General features: G+C 47.5%; 1 protein-coding gene across 1 annotated transcript; it reads right to left on the bottom strand.

Moving 5' to 3' along the window:
- Positions 1-8375: 8375 nt before the first annotated feature.
- FAM78B (family with sequence similarity 78 member B) lies at positions 8376-13180 on the bottom strand. Its single transcript, XM_035102424.2, has 2 exons — positions 12918-13180; positions 8376-10081 (listed from the first exon to the last, which is right to left on the bottom strand). The coding sequence occupies exons 1-2, from the start codon at positions 13178-13180 to the stop codon at positions 9559-9561; spliced, it is 786 nt and encodes a 261-aa protein (XP_034958315.1). The 3' UTR covers positions 8376-9558.
- Positions 13181-16666: the final 3486 nt, after the last annotated feature.

The following is a 16666-nucleotide window of genomic DNA, read 5'->3' as shown; positions in this document are numbered from 1 at the left end:
GTTTCTGTCCACGATACCAGACATTTTTAGCTGGGCTGAAGCTCTCTTTCTCTAGCATTGAGCTGGATTAACTTGAGTGACAGCCCACGCCAACCATCTGGCTCCCCCCCCCCCTTGCCTGCAACAGCAGATTAGTTGGGGCTGAGTGGGAGGGAGACCCAAAGGATGCCTGTCATGGTAATGGGAGGAGAGGATTTCTGAAGTTTGCCCTGCACCAGGTGCACCATCATTTCCTAATAGCTGGATTTGATTGTGTGATAGATTGGATTTCTCTGTTAATAATTACGCTAATTTCCTATGGTTGTCTGTTATAGCAAAACAACTGAGTTTTGTAGTGCCTAAAAGATTTCCAGTTTGATACTCAGTTTTTCTTTCCAATCTTGAGACCACAGTATCCTTGACTGAGTATTGGGAGGTGCTGTATTGCAATGTTGCCCTTCCTGCCTGTGCAGTGGAGTACATACCAAGTAGGGCAGGGGGAGTGTTTTTTGGCCCCCTGGCACTTCTGCTATGGGGTCCCACAGGGCACTCTTTTGTCCCCAAATCCTATTTAACGTCAACCTGAACCTGATTTTGGTGGTCAATATGCTGATGGCGCACACCTGTTTCTCCATAACATTTGAATAGGGCGTGGCTGAGCAAGCCTGGCCAGAATGTAGTGGCAGAGTGGAAGAGGTCCAACAAATGGAGTGTGACTGGGTAGGTGGCTCCCATGTACAGCTGACAAACCCATTTCCTATTCTGAATGGGGTTGCACTCCCTCTGAAGGAGCAAGGCTCAAGTGTTTCAGGTGGTCCATCAGCTACATCTGGATTTGGGTAGCCTGGCCACTCTAGTCCATGCACTGGTGACCTCCATACTGGATTGCTCCCTTAGGCCTAGTCCAGAACTCCATCTGGTGTGAAATGCAGCAGTCAAACTTCTGATGGGCGCAGATGGTTGACAACACTTCTGCTAAAACTCACCCCCTGCAAACATTCCTCAGATGAAAATAGGGCCTTTTCTCACCCCACCAACTGACCCTCCTCGACACACACACCCCCCCGAGCATTTTCACCACCATTACACCAATGGGACACAGCACCATCCTGAAAAAACCCTCAATCCTGATTTGATATGATTTCATTCTTTGGTAGATGTGCAAAAAGAAAAATACACCAATAAATGAATTTTAGAAAGGGGACAAGATTAGACGCGGACACAAAGCTTTTTTTGATTATTATTTTTTTAAGCAGGACTCCTTGCGCTCCGCTCTGCTCCCCCTTCTTTCTACCTGCCCTTCAGAGTCGGAGCGTCACACAGGGCTGGGCTTTGGCAGCAGCCTCTCCTCCTCCACAGCTGCTACAAGCTGCCCAAGGGAGGAGGCTGGCAGCAGTGGCCAAAGAGAGGCAGTGGGATGCTCCCAATGCAGCCACCCCACCACTCATACAAGCACTGGCTCCTCCGCCCTAAGCTTGGTGGTAGTGGCACCAGTGGGGGAAATGGGGACATTCTGGGATCAAATCAGAAGCTGGGATGGCTTTCATAATTCCAGGACTATCCCTGGAAAATAGGGACACTTGGAGGGCATGAAAACTGCTGCATATGTTGCCAGGCGAGATTCAGTCTACAAAATTCTTGACCTAAGACTGCCTCAGCCTTTCTACGCCAAGATCATCTGGAGAAGAGCTAATAGTGACCGCCTATGTTTCAGAAGCCCAAATGGGTTCAGCCAGAAGTCAGGTATTTAGCATTCCCAGTGCCATACCGTGAAATGCCTTTCCAGCAGAGATCTGCCAAGCACCCTTGCAGCAGTTGTTTAAAGTTTATCAGGCTGAGTTGGTCATTTTTAGCAGGACACTAGCCAGGAGCTTTGAGGAGACCCTTCCTCTTCCCACTCTGGAGTTGGTCTCCCAGCCCCAAATAGCAGTGCTGCATTCCCCACACTCCCTGGCCTCCTGAACTTGAGGGGATAATTTCTCCATCAACTGCCTCATTATTTGAAATTGGCCAGAGAAGCCCTCCTGAAGAGTTCCATCTTACAGATGCTTAAAATGTTTTTCAAGGTATCTACCAGGAAAAACACACGCATGTGTTGGGTTAGGCATCATGTTATCATCTTTGAACCATAACCAAGAAATGAGAAAAGCAGATGTGAGACAGAGACAGATCATCGGAGCCTCTAGTTTAGTCAGTTTCCTGGTTGATTTCACCACGAACGTCCACGGAATCCTCTCCCAAATGTTAGACATTTGGAAGCCAGTAAACCTGCCTTTAAACCTGCCCCATCTCCCCTAAAGAAAGAAAACAGCCTTCTGTTTGCAATACATGATGTATTTGACAATTGGTTAAAAATCCCAGAGAAGTGGAATGCAACATTGCCTGGCCCTCAGAGATAAAGAGCAATCCCCTTCCCATCACAGATTAAAGTCAGTCTTTTAAGGCACTCTGCAAAGCCCGCTTTCCTCTTCCTTCCCTGCTTCCAGCCTTTTCAAAATGGCAGAATACCTGATTTTTCTTTCCAAAGTGACTTCCACATGCTCCTGCTCCTATAAATATCTCTGGAAACTGGGAACATCTAATACTGCAGGAGTAAAGGACACACACACACACCCCACAAAGGGAGAAAGAAGAAAAATGAGGATGCAAGGGCAGAGGCAGTCTTAGAGTATTGGGACCAGTTTGGCTGCACTGGGCACCACAAGAAGGATGCTGTAGAACAGCCCTGAGAGGCGGGGCTGCCAAATGTTAGTGACATGCTGGGCACCACTGAAATTTGAGAGCCCGGATGTCTGCTACTGGTGAGGGAGATCCAAAAAGAGCAGACAAAGGTATGAAAGGAGAATCTCACACTGAAAGGAATAGATTCAACCTTCTTTCTCTAACCCCTGCTTTAATGGAAGTTGTATTCAGAGCCCCCAATCCTTTTGAAAAAGGACAACTACAAACAAGGTTGAAGCTTAAGACAATGAATAGCTCTTTGTTTCAGTACAATCGGACGGACACACACACAGTTTTCTGTAGACCTTGCATACTCGGGAGCTCGCCTGAGGGAGGGTGCATGTGTCTCTTAATTGAAAAAAATAACTTAAAATAAATAGATCAAATAAATAAGCTGAGTAGCCTTCAGTTTAAAGCAGTTCATGTTCAAGTCCAGAACACAAAGTGTGCTTGCTTCCCTGATGCACAACATTAACATAAGCACAGAATTTGGCATGGAGTTGTAGAGGGCTGCTTTCTCGGCTCATCCACACTTCCATTTACCCTGCTGCTCCCCCCCCCCTTCTAGGAAAACTGCATTGGAACAAACAGCCGTTGGATTTTCTGCAGATGTAGTGCTAAAAGAGCAGGCTTCCTGGGGGGGGGGGGAATCCAGCAGCAGGGCAGAGGCAAAACTGCTCAGACCTGTGCTTGCTAAGCAGAGGACAAGTGTGGGATAAACCCAGGGTCCAGCGCAGGAAGAGCTTTCTCGCAAAAAGGGCAAGGCATTTTTAGCAGAGTTGCCGCCACCCAGCTCTGAGATCTGCGAGAGCCAAGGCGGAGGCTGCTCTACTCCTGAGGCCCCAGAAGATGGATCTGAAAAGTCCATGAGGATTTTACTGGCTCTAGTGGTGAAGGCAGACCTCCCAGCCTCCTGTACCAGATCTTGGGGATGCGGCTCCTATGCATGCCTCCCCCCCCCCCCCCGAGGCTGGAGCTCATTGTGCAAAGGCACAGGTGTGAAATGCATTTGCACAAAAGGCAGCTTGGGCACTGGAGAAGGTTAATGTCCAGTTTCAGAGCTGGAGAAAGTTTGAGTCCCCATTCTACAAACAGGCTCTGTTTTTATCCCTGAGAGATGTTGGATCCTTTTGAAACAGCCTTCTGCACCCTGGTGCTCTCAGCCTGCAGTTTGGACTATAACTCCCATCATCCCTGGCCGTTGAGCATGTTGCTGGGGGTGATGGAGTTTTGTCTAAAGCAGCCGGAGCACATTGGGGAAGGCTGCTTCAAGAAGATGAGGGAACCATTTCAAAACATACATGGCAAACTGATAAGACTGCACACATTTGGTAGAGGCAACGATTACAGGTTGGTAGGGTCCAGAAAGTCCACTTAACTGATCCAAGGTGCAATTTGCCACACAGTTCCCTGTAAGTTAACTCACTGAATCCAATGTATAGCAAGTTGCAAGTGGGATCCAGTAAAATTTTCTAAGATAGCCTGAAGAACTGGGGAAAGCAAAAACTGCCAAGGCTGCCAGCCCCTAGAACAGGCATCCCCAAACTGCGGCCCTCCAGATGTTTTGGCCTACAACTCCCATTATCCCTAGCTAACAGGACCAGTGGTCAGGGATGATGGGAATTGTAGTCCAAAACATCTGGAGGGCTGAAGTCTGGATATGCCTGCCCTAGAAAGTTGAAACAGTGCAGGCAGGATGTTTTATTGTGCCAATGGCTGTTGCTGGATAATATGCACAAAACTTGGCAGAAAGGAAGCTCATTCTCAGCCATAGTTTTTGTCTCCTAAGGTGGATGATAGCGGCTGAATCATATATCTGAAAAGCCACAAATTTATTGGTCTAAAAATGAGGCTTCCTCAACCTTGGCCCTCCAGATGTTTTTGGCCTACAACTCCCATGATCCCTAGCTAGCAGGACCAGTGGTCAGGGATTATGGGAATTGTAATCTCAAAACATATGGAGGGCCGAGGTTGAGGAAGCCTGGTCTAAATCATCACTGAGGTTGCAGCAGTTGGGGGGGGGGAAGTGAAGGGGCCACAACTCCAATAGTGTGCACCAGCACACTGAGTGTTCACCTTTAAACTGTCATTTATTTCACTATCGTTTAAAAATACATGCAAACGAGGTCATTATATCCAAGTGAATGCTTATATTTTTATGTCTATATTAATTCCTAACCAATACAACCTCAACTTTTAAAAAATTGACCACTGTATAGTGCTAAGCTCCTTGCTCTCTTGCAGACACCAAAACACTTTCTTAAAATAACAACAGCAGTGCTTCCAAAACCTATTAAGGGCTAGGAACCATTGAGAATGCAAAATGTGCCCATTTTGTACATCCTTAATGCAAAATAATTTAATCAAAAGAGAATGCTCAACAGTTATGAGATGAGGGGAGCATTAATTTTTAGAAATAGGATTGCCCTATGCACAGGTGAGAATTTGGAAGGGAGGGCTGCTGCTTTAACTGAAAGGCTTGCATATTTACATTGGTAGATGTCGGCCCCATAAAGATCTGCTTGGCTATTTTCAATCAATATGTAGCATCAGTCATCCTCGCCTCTTTGACTGTTGGCCATACTCTTTTGGCTTTCCATTCCCTCTAAAGATGCTAGTCGTTTGTTATATGAGAAAGGGGGGGGGCTTAATGAAACCCACAAGCCACCTTGTATCACCCAATTTTAGCCCAATAATGCTTTCTGCAGCCATTAGAAACAGGAGCTAAGGGGGTCAATGAAAGGGTAAGGGGTCAGGCGTTCTCTTGCCCCAAACGTAATTTGAGAACTGGCCCGTTACCTTCTCTGCATTTTTCTTGCTTTCCTAGGACTCTATCCCATTCTAAATATACCCATTTCTTGGGATCTTCTACCTATTGTATGTCAGAACAGCTGACCCAGGCACTGCCAGAGACCCTTCTGATGACCCCCTAATCCTGTATCTGAACCAGTTGTGCCAAATGTTTCATGTTCTTGGCTCTCTGCGTAGGGATTTATTTTTTGCTATTGACAAAAAGCAGCCTCATGGTTTCCCCTGGAGTGGGGACCAGTTTTGACTTGGGCCTGAAATTAGTTAGTGGGCTACACACCTGCATTCCTTCACAGCTGGGCATCACACTCAAACAAAGACTAAAGTCCTTACAATATATTAGTCCCTGCTTTGAACATCTTGAGCTCATTCACCCTGAACATTCCCTGCACCTTAAGTTGTATCTATTGAGTTTCATGCTCTCACTCACCCAAGAAGCAGTGAGGTCCTGCAGTGTGCCTAAGAGGGACCTCTTGAATCACCACCCCGATTGATTTTCACTTGAGCAACACAGTTCTTAAAATACACACACAAACACTTTTTAGTTACAGTATCTCAAACAGTGAAGGAGCTTGAAGTAAAGTCAAGTTGCAAGGAGAACCGATACCAGTTATTTGGTTACATTCCTCCAATGCTCTTTATCAGAGATGAAAACATGGGCAGACTCTCATGGATGAGGACACATGAACAGCCAAACTTGTGGGGCAAGTGTCAGGGGGCTAAAGCTCAGGACGAACTTAGGCTTGTGAGAAAGGTTAAAAACAACAAGGAGCCAGTCTGGAGCAAGTGGAACAACAAGAAAACCATAGATCAGTTGAGTGGAAATGTGAGTGGAAGACAGAGAGAAGATGGGACTGCTCAACTCCCACTTCACCTCTGTCTTCTCCCAAAAGTGAAATTCTGCCAAAAAATAAAAAGATAGATGAAATAATTAAGGGAATTATTACTCAAGATGCAAACAGCAACACCCAGCTGCCCTAAACGAAATCAAGTCGAGGGCCACATGAGCTGCATTGCAGATATAATAGCAGAGTCCCTGTAATTTTTGAGCCTTATTGGAGAACAGGTAGCGTGCTAGGTGACTGATGGTGAGCAAATTCTCCCCTTTTGAAGATAGCGACACAAAAGGACCCTGGCAAGTTCACTTGGCACCAATGCTTAGAAAAAATCTAAACAGAGTTTAAAGACAGTTGGTCTGTCTTTTAAAAAGCACAATGGTTACAAAGAGCCAGCAGGAGTTCATGTCAAGCAAATTTCATCTCCTTCTTTTGGGCTGCAGCTAATGGCTTGCTAGATCAGGGATGCAGATGTGCACAAAGTATCTTAACAATTTTCAACAAGCTCTCTCATTTTATTTTTGATGGAAAGCTAGGTTCTGTTCCCAAAGAGTGCTCTTCAATGGGTCAACCTAGAAACCCTCAGGGTATCCCTATACCCAGTGCTGCCCAATGTTTGCTCATCAAATTTCCAAATGGCACTAAACTGAGAGTTCTTGCTAATACTTAGATGCAGGAATCAAGGTGATCTTGGCAGGATCTGGGCCAAAACTTACAAAACCAAACAAGCAAAATGAATTTCAACAAAAATGAATATGAAGTTCTGCATTATGGTAGGCTAACTAAGGTGCCCAAATATAGAATAGGTGATACCTGGCTTAGCAGCAGTACATGTAAAAAGGATCTAGGGGTTTTAGTAGCTAAACATGAGTCAGCAGGATGAAGCGGCAGCTAAAAAAGCTAAGACAATTCTAAGCTACATCAACAGAAATATAGTGCCCAGATCATGATAAATATCACTCTATTCTGCTTTGATTAGACCTCCCTGGGCACTTCAGCTGCAGAGCTGAGTGAGGAACCTGGAGACTAATGAAATCACAGCTCTAAAAGATGGGAATAAATGAAAAACTCAGTGGAAAATGTATCACTCTTTAGGAGTGCCAATCTCTGCTCACTTGAAAATTTAAATCTTAAGGCCAGCAGCTGACTACTTGCAGAATTATGGTGGGAATCCACAGAAAGGCCACACTTGCTGTGCTATTATGGATTCTGCAACCAGTTGTTTGTTATAATTCTCAACATAAATCTTCAACTTCTGTTCATCTCTCATCTACATTTTCTATCCAAAGTAGTATGTTCACATTATTCTGGGAGTTAATGTCAGTAGTTCTGATATTCTATACACTTTTCTACAGTAATTTTGCTCAAGAGCCTTTTAATGCTCCATTTCCACAGCTGGAGAACCAAAAACCAAAGCTTGGAGCTAGAGTCAACTGCCCTGTGTTCCTCCTCCCAGTTTTCCAGAACAGGTGTTGGCTGGGAGTCAGCAACAGAGCAGAAAGAGAAGTAAGCTGAATGCACATCTCTGGAGATTTCACAGGAGCTAAACTCCATAGGTTCTCTTCCCGTTCCTGTTAGGACACCATCACCATCGTAAGCAAAGAAGCTGCCAATCTGTGCTTCTGACAAATGCTCACAAAGATACAGAAGTTCCCCATTACCTTCCAATCTTCATTTATCCTACATAAAATCAAAAAAATTACCTCAAATATGGGATGATCTAATAATACTTTCCTTAACTACAATAAATATGGGAAAGGAATAATTTTCAGAAAACCTTCCCTCTATGTCATGCATTTTCAAATAGTGTTGGACAAGGACTGGGCAACCCAGATCCAAATCCCCACTCAGCCACGAAGGTCATTTTGTGATCTTGGACAAGTCATTCTCTCTCAGCCTAAGCTACTTCACAGAGCTGTTGTGGAGACAAAATGAGGGAGCCATGTATGCCACCCTCCATTCCTTGGAGGAAAAGTGGGAAATAAATAAACAAACAAACAAACAAACAAACAAACAAACAAACAACAGCCAGCCAGTCAGTAAGTCAGTGGCATCTAACCTTGTGAGCTTCTGTGCAGCTCTGACTGTCCATTAACAAGAGAATGCTTTTGCTCCAGGTGGGGTTCTTTCTCCCAGTCTTTTCTCCACCATGAGCAAAACTGTCGCTGATTGGGAGGATATGGAAAGAAGCAGCGTTTCCAACATTACCCATTTTCCTTGTTCAATGGCAGTCTGAATCTTCCTAGGGCAGAAACAGCATGCCAACAACACACACACACCCCAAGCACTGAGCAATATTGTGCCTGGGCTTTTCTGGGTCTTCTTCCAGCATGCCAGATATAACCCTTTCCCACTGAGCTGGAGAAACATACTGTGCACAGACAAACTTTTGAAATACAGATTAACTGTGCTTTGATAAAAAGCAGAGTTGGGGATGATAAGTGGTTTTTTGTTTTGTTTTGTTTTGTTTTGAAGGTATAGCCAGTTGATTTGCCTTGCATTTCACCCACAGCATAGAAAACTATGGCAGAACTCCTACACTTACAACTACGTGAAACACACTGAGAAACATGCAAAAGGTCTGAACCCGATGAGGCCGAATCAATTAGCCCCAGAAAAAGGGAGAGTGGGTGATATTATTGGTAGTTCAAAATGTGTTTTAGTTCAGCACCATGGACAGTTTCCTCAGGCTAAAGCTGCACTTTCTACAAGAGTGAAGCTTAACAGACGGCATTCTTGTTCTCCCCCTTTGTAAACATTTTCTTCCTTCTAACGAGCAGGTGATAATATTGATTATCAATCAAAAATGCATAGGTATCATGTTGTGGGGATATGCCATCCCTTCCTGCCTTAACCCAAAGAACAGGCATTGCACAGAATGTCTGGTAAGAACAGCCTCCAGGACTACATCTAGTTGGCTGGAAAGCAGCATTGGCCACAGGCACTGGAAATCAAACTCTGGATCTCTGTGTTTCAGCCTCTTTCCACATGAGAACACACGTGAAGTGTGAAACAACCTAAATCTTCTTCCAAAGTCCGTAAATCCAGCTACTCTGCTGTGGCCCAGCACTGGCCATTGTGATCTCACGCTGTCTTGAAGACGCCCTATTTGCACTTGTATTGCAAAAGGCAGGTGAACACGGAGGTCTTCTTTGGCTCAGTTATCCATGCCAGTGGTGGCAAAAGCCCTCATTGATACCATCAAGTGTATCTTTTATTTGGGTGGTATCACTACCAAAGGCGGTCCTCTTTTGGGTCTCCACATAAGGACCTGGGCATCATTGGCATTGGGTTTCACTAGTGCATTTGGTGGGATGGGTTCCATTCTGCTCAAAATTTTGGGCTGCTCCTGCTGAGTCCTCCCCACTAGCCGGGCTCGCTTGCCCAAGAGCTGCATGGGATCAACTTCAATGTTCACTCGCATCCTCCACTTTATAGTCTGCAAAATAATCTTTTCCTTGGTGGTCATATTCATGGCTACGAGCCACGTCGTAAAGCTTTGGTCCCGTTTGATCCTGGTTAGTAGTGGCACATTGCTGTCACTCACAGGAACAGCCCATGTCACGCTGGGGTAGAAATTGTCATTCATACTGACGGAGAACCTGGAGACCTTATTGGTGGGGCCAATCAAGGTCACTGTTTCTGTGGTGTTCCCATACCAGGGGTAGCTCACGCCATCCGAGTCACTGATGGCTTTTACACGCCCTTCTCTCAAGTCTGGGAGTTCCCAGCTTGACCTAGAGGGACAAAGCAAAAACAAAACCAAGACATGGGTTAAGAATGTTTAAGAGCAAGAGAGAGGAGGGGGGAAATAGGAGGGCAAGGGGAATGATAGACACAATATACAATAAAAGGTATAGAAAAAATAGTAAAAGTGAGTCCTATGCTTCAGGTTGTATCTAAATGTATATCCCAGGCCTGGAAAGATTAAAAACTACCGTTGTAAATGGCAAAGGAGCTGAAGTAAAGTGATGTACAACACTTCAGCAGCAGACAGCCTTCTGAGCAAATAGCTTTGGCTAGCATGTATTGATTGCAACACAACCTTCTCACATAGACAGCATCCCTAGACTGGCACCTTTTGCAATGGTGCCACTGAAGCAGCAGGAAGCCGACTGTGCCCAACACTTTCAAGTGCACTAATCCATCAGCCTCAACCTCAGGGATTCCAGTAGGAGGGATGGATTCAGGATTGGATCCACTCTATCTATTTCCCCATATCACAGTATGAGAACAAAGGAATCACAAGAGAAAGAGATCACAGGGATAGCAATTACTCTAGAGCTACATCATTAACCTGTTCCTGCTGCTAATCACTCTTCTGGTAAAGTGTAGTGCTGCTCTTTGAGATACCACATTTCTCTCTAAAATAGGGATAAGGAACCTGTCCCCCCCCCAATGCTGTTGCCATCCAACTCTCATTAGGCCAATTGCCAGCGATGTTGGGAGTTGTGCTTGCTCCAGACCCAACAACACCTCTCTCTCTCTCTCTCTCTCTCTCTCTCTCTCTCTCTCTCTCTCTCACACACACACACACACACACACACACACACACAGTATGTGCATACCTCATGCAACCTGATTCATTTCTACCCCATTCCATTGTTCACTTAAATAACAAAGAGTATTGCAGCACCGCCAGTATTAATATATCTACTGTGGCAGGATCTTAATGCAACTGAAAAAGAAACATTGTTCTGGAACAATGTCCTTTGGACAAACGAGACCAAAGTGGGGATGTTTGGCCGTAATGCACAGCACCATGTTTGGTGAAAACCAAACACAGCATATCAGCACAAACAACCCATGGCAACTGTCAAGCCCAGTGGTGGAGGGGTGATGACTGGGGCTTGTTTTGCAGCCACAGGACCTGGAAACCTTGCAGTCATTGAGTTGACCATGAACATTTATATATTCTAGAGTCAAATGTGAGGCCATCTGCCCAACAGCTGAAGCTTGGCTGAAATTGGGTCATGCAACAGGACAATGATCCCAACCAGCAAATCTACAACAGAATGGCTGAAAAAGAACAGAATCAAGGGGTTGCAATGGCCCAGTCATTAGAGTGGGCCAAAATTCCTCCACATCGATGTGAGAGATAGATTAAGTCCTACAGAAAACAATTAGTTCAAGTTATTGCTGCTAAAGGTGGTTCTACAATTTTAAGACCTTCTAAGGAACAGGTGATTGCTATTATGTCCTTAAGTGCAAAACCACAGAATTCAAAGAGGGTGTGTACTTTCTTTTTCCCATGATTGAATGTTCTATGCTGAACTGCCTTTGAACACTGTTCAGAAACATCCAAAATGTGGGGGGCAATTTATGAATGGGAACGAGCCTTGGGCCTATCAGCAGCAATCTATGTCAGGGAAGACTTCAAAATGCTGGCCTTGACCTTTAAATCACAAATAGCCTTTATTCGATTTAAGGATCAACTCCACTTTTTGCATGAAGGCCATGTTCCCCACAAATGTCAAGCACAATGCCTTTTATCTGGTGGCAGTGTTGCTGGGAAACTCCCACAATGCAACTGCTTCCCCAAAGAACCTTGCCAGGGCCTGACACAGTCTTTACTATCAGAAGGGGGAGACGGTGACAATTAACAAACTGGCAAAGGGTTTCTTTTGCAGAATCTGTCATACAGTACAGGTTTTTTTTATGTTGCTACTACTATCCCTCAGCTCCTCATATGGAGACAATCCATTGACTTCTCTTACAAAATTGCTATAAGGATTTCTGAAATAAGAGTACAGTACAATGTAAAAATCATATATTATTATGATTGCTGCTTAGGAAGGATAAGAGTTCAAGAGTATCAAGTTATTCCAAATTACCACGAGGCCCAAGGCAGCCACATGAAAAGGAGCTCCAAAGTGCTGTTGAGTCTTCTAGCAACAGGAGGAAATTCACTGCCAGGACAGAAGATTCCCTTTCCTGATACTACACCTAAAGGGGGATGTGTAGCTTTGCAGTGGTTGGCACAGCAGTGCACTGTCCAAGGTGCTTTCTTGCAGGCGGAGAAGGGTGCCTGGTGGCATGAGGACAGGTGCACTCACCTGCCCAGGTGAGCTCAATTAGCACTGCTCACAAAGGGCCCTGTTGCTGTAGGTGTTGGAGCATCCAAAGGGGAGGGCATAGGAGCTGAGGGCCAAGCTACATGAGAGGACAGAAGACTCGGCCACCTCACCAACCGCTCCCAGTTTCACTTTTACTTGAGAACTGCCACGGGGGCTTGTATTTCGACTGTAGACATCTGAGCAATTTCTTCTTTGGGTTTGCTGCGATTTGGGCTGCTTGGCCCCGGAAAACTCTAGGCAAGGAAGAGCAGCCTTTGCCCATAGACGGCAGCTAAGGAAGGGGCTGCTCTGCTCCCCAGGGCGCCGTCCCACCCCCACCTGGCCCGAGGGGGGTGCTCTTGCTCCCGGGGCAGCCTCGGTGGCCTTTCCCTTTGGGGGAGGAGGGGACAGCCATCTTTGTGGGAGGGAGGGAGGGAGGGCGCAGGCTCGGGGAGGCTGCTGGGTTCCTCTGGCGACCCCCCCCCGTGACCCCCCTCCTCTTCCCGGCGCCACTCACATGCCCAGGTCACTGTAGGTGTTGTAGAACTCCATGTGGTTGCAGGCCTGGATCCAGCCCACCACCCAGGTGTGGCGCCGCGGGATGGGCGGCATGAGGACGCGCGCGGCGGCGCGGAAGTAGGGCGTTCGGTAGCGCAGCACGATGGGCGACGTCTCCTCCAGGGCCGTGGCGCCCGGCTCGATGCACGCCGACACGTCCGACACCACGATGTGCTCCCGCCGCACGCGCGCCTTGCACGCCACGCTCTGCAGGCAGCCCATGGCCCGGACCCGCCGCCCCCACTAGCCCCACCGCCCGGGGGCCCCGCCGCCACCGCCGACGCCCCCCGACCGCCACCGACGCCCCCCGATCATCTCAGCCCGGCCGGGCGGCGCGCCGGGCGGGACAGGGGGCCGGCGCACCGCGCGCCCGCCCGGCCGCTCCACCTGCTCGCCAGGCCGCCGCCGCCGCCTGCCTCCCTCCCTCCCTCCCGGGCGGCCCCGGGCGAACGACTCGGGCCGAGCAGCTCGCCGGCGGCTTCCTCTCCCAAGCCGAGCAGGGTGCGCCTGGGACACGTGTGAGGGAAGGAGTCACGTGAAGGGAAGGAGAAACGGGTCAGAGCGGCGGCGGCGCCCACCCCCGGCCAAGCGCGCAGGGCCGCCGCCGCCGCCGCGGGAAAGGATGCTCGCGGGGCGGACGGGGCGGCGGCTCGGGCGCATGCGGAAGCCGAAAGGGAAGCCGCAAAGGCCGATGGAAACACCTGGAGTGCTGTTGGGTGGGCGTGGGTGGCTTAAAAGATCGTTTTTATTGTTTTCACCATTGTTTATTAAATTTCTATACCGCCCTTCTTCAGGGCACTTTACCATAGCTGCCAAGTTTTCGCTTTTCTCGCGAGGAAGCCTATTCAGCATAAGGGAAAATCCCTGTAAAAAAGGGATAACTTGGCAGCTATGACTTTACAGTAGAAAAGCAACAACACACACAACATGACAAAGGCCACCAATTGTTCCATTAGCCAAGGCCTCAGAGAAGGGGAACGTTTTCACCCGGTGCCAAAGACAGGTAAGGAAGGTGTCAGGTGAGCCTCCCTGGGGAGAGCATCACCCCACCAATGGGGAGCCTGCCCTTGTTTTGTGGCTCTCCAGGCCTCCTGTAGAGGAGGCACACAAAGAGGGGCTTCAGAGGATGATGCTGGCAGGGTCTGGGCTGATTCAGATGGAGAGAGGCGGTCCTGGAAGAATTGCGGACCTGAGCCCTTTGAATTGGGCCTGGAAACTAACAGGCAGCTAATCCGGTCAGGCCACGTTCGGTGTAATATGCGCAAACCATCTGGTCCTGGTGAACAATTCTGCACAAGCCGAAGGCAAGACAGCAGTTCAGCACTTCCACTGCCTCACCTGCAGATGTAAAGGAGAAGCGGGGCTGTGTGTCATCAGTGTATTGGGGACAAAACTCCAGATAACCCCACTCAGCAGTTTCATGTATATGTTAAATACTGTAGCATGGGGAATAGAATCGAACCCCAAGGAACTCCACACTGAAGACTTCACAGGGCCAAAGAGGCCTTTTCAAGCCTCACCGTCTGGAAGAGACCATCCAAGTAGGACCAGAACCATCACAAAGTGGTGCCACCCATTCTGCCACTCGAGGATACCCTCCCTCCCTCCCTCCTCCGAGGCTCTCTTGCATCTCTGCCTCCCAAAGGCTTGCACAACTTTTTGTGGCAGCAGCCCTGGCTATAAGCTCCATAGGTGAATGGTGCCTCTGGGGCTTGCCAGGGGGTGCTGGTTGTTAGGAGTTGAGGCAGCCTCTGAGCAAGCAAGCAAGTGGGCCAGGGAGCCTAGCCAGGCAGTCCGCCAGCCCTTGCTGTTGGGAATGGAGAGACAAGTCCCAGGCCCCTGTGGGGCAGTGTGAGGAGGCACCCCTCTTTTGGGCAGGAGGGTGGCTCAGAGACCAGGGGTGGACTCCCAAGGAGAGGAGGCTGAGGGAACACTTGCCAAGGGAGGGTGTTCGAAAAAGGGTGAGAGGCTGCCAGCTCTCAGACAAGGGGTGACATAACAGCTCCTGAGCCCCCCAGGGGTGCTGCAGGAAGAATGTAGTTGGTCAAGGGCAGGGGTCAGCAACCTGAGGCCCATGGGCTGGTAGCGGCTCACGAGGCTTGTCTAACTGGCCCATGGTGACCCCTCCCGCCCCCGCTCTTACTGGCACTGTGTGGCGCAGGGACTGATTGCGCCTGTGCGCCTGTACACAGCATTCCAAATGTGGTCAAACCGTAGATTTGTATAATGGTATTACGATATCAGCTGTTTTATTGTCCAATCCTTTCCTAATGATCCCTGGCATGGAATTTGCCCTTTTCACAGTGGCCGGGCTGCTCACTCAGTTGACACTTCCATCCAGCTATCCACTAGGACCCTGGAGCTGCATTCCTGTAAGTCAGAACTGGCTCAGACACTATGCATGTATCATTAAGGTGAAATTAAGAGTTTGGGGTTGTCAGTTTTTTTGAGCCGAAATGCATCCTTCTACACTTTTTTAATGATGAATTGCATTTGCCATTTCCTCACCCATTCACTCAGTTTGGAGAGGTCCTTTTGGAGCTCTTCACTATCTCTACTTGTTATAATGACTCAGATCATTTTAGAGTCATCAGCAGACTTGACTACCTCACTACTCATCCCTAACTCTTGAGAATTTATGATCAAGTTAAAAAGCACAGGTCTCAACAACAATCCTTGGGGAACCCCATTCTATGATGGCTAAGCTTACTTTTGTGAGGTACCTTGTTGGATGTTTCTTGAGAGACCAAGTACACTGTGTCACCTATATCACCTCTGTCTATATGCTTGTTGACACTCTCAAAAAACTCCATTTGGTTAGTGAGGTCAAATGGGCCTTAGAAAGCACTGCTAATAACAAGGCCAGTGGAAGTGATGATATTCCAGCTGAACTATTTAAAATTTTAAAAGATGATGCTGTTAAGGTGCTACACCCAATATGCCAGCAAGTTTGGAAAACTCAGCAATGGCCAGAGGATTGGAGAAGATCAGTCTACATCCCAATTCCAAAGAAGGGCAGTGCCAAAGAATGCTCCAACTACCGCACAATTGCCCTCATTTCACACGCTAGCAAGGTTATGCTTAAAATTCTACAAGGCAGGCTTAGGCAGTATGTGGACCGAGAACTCCCAGAAGTGCAAGCTGGATTTCGAAAGGGCAGAGGAACCAGAGACCAAATAGCAAACATGCGCTGGATTATGGAGAAAGCTAGAGAGTTCCAGAAAAACGTCTACTTCTGCTTCATTGACTATGCAAAAGCCTTTGACTGTGTCGACCACAGCAAACTATGGCAAGTTCTTAAAGAAATGGGAGTGCCTGATCACCTCATCTGTCTCCTGAGAAATCTCTATGTGGGACAAGAAGCTACAGTTAGAACTGGATATGGAACAACTGATTGGTTCAAAATTGGGAAAGGAGTACGACAAGGTTGTATATTGTCTCCCTGCTTATTTAACTTATATGCAGAATTCATCATGCGAAAGGCTGGACTAGATGAATCCCAAGCAGGAATTAAGATTGCCGGAAGAAATATCAACAACCTCAGATATGCAGATGACACAACCTTGATGGCAGAAAGTGAGGAGGAATTAAAGAACCTTTTAATGAGGGTGAAAGAGGAGAGCGCAAAATATGGTCTGAAGCTCAACATCAAAAAAACCAAGATCATGGCCACTGGTCCCATCACCTCCTGGCAAATAGAAGGGGAAG

This window comes from Zootoca vivipara, chromosome 7 (genome assembly GCF_963506605.1).
Source record: "Zootoca vivipara chromosome 7, rZooViv1.1, whole genome shotgun sequence".
In the NCBI taxonomy this organism is placed as follows: Eukaryota; Metazoa; Chordata; class Lepidosauria; order Squamata; family Lacertidae; genus Zootoca; species Zootoca vivipara.
This window is presented reverse-complemented; position numbering and strand designations above follow the sequence as displayed.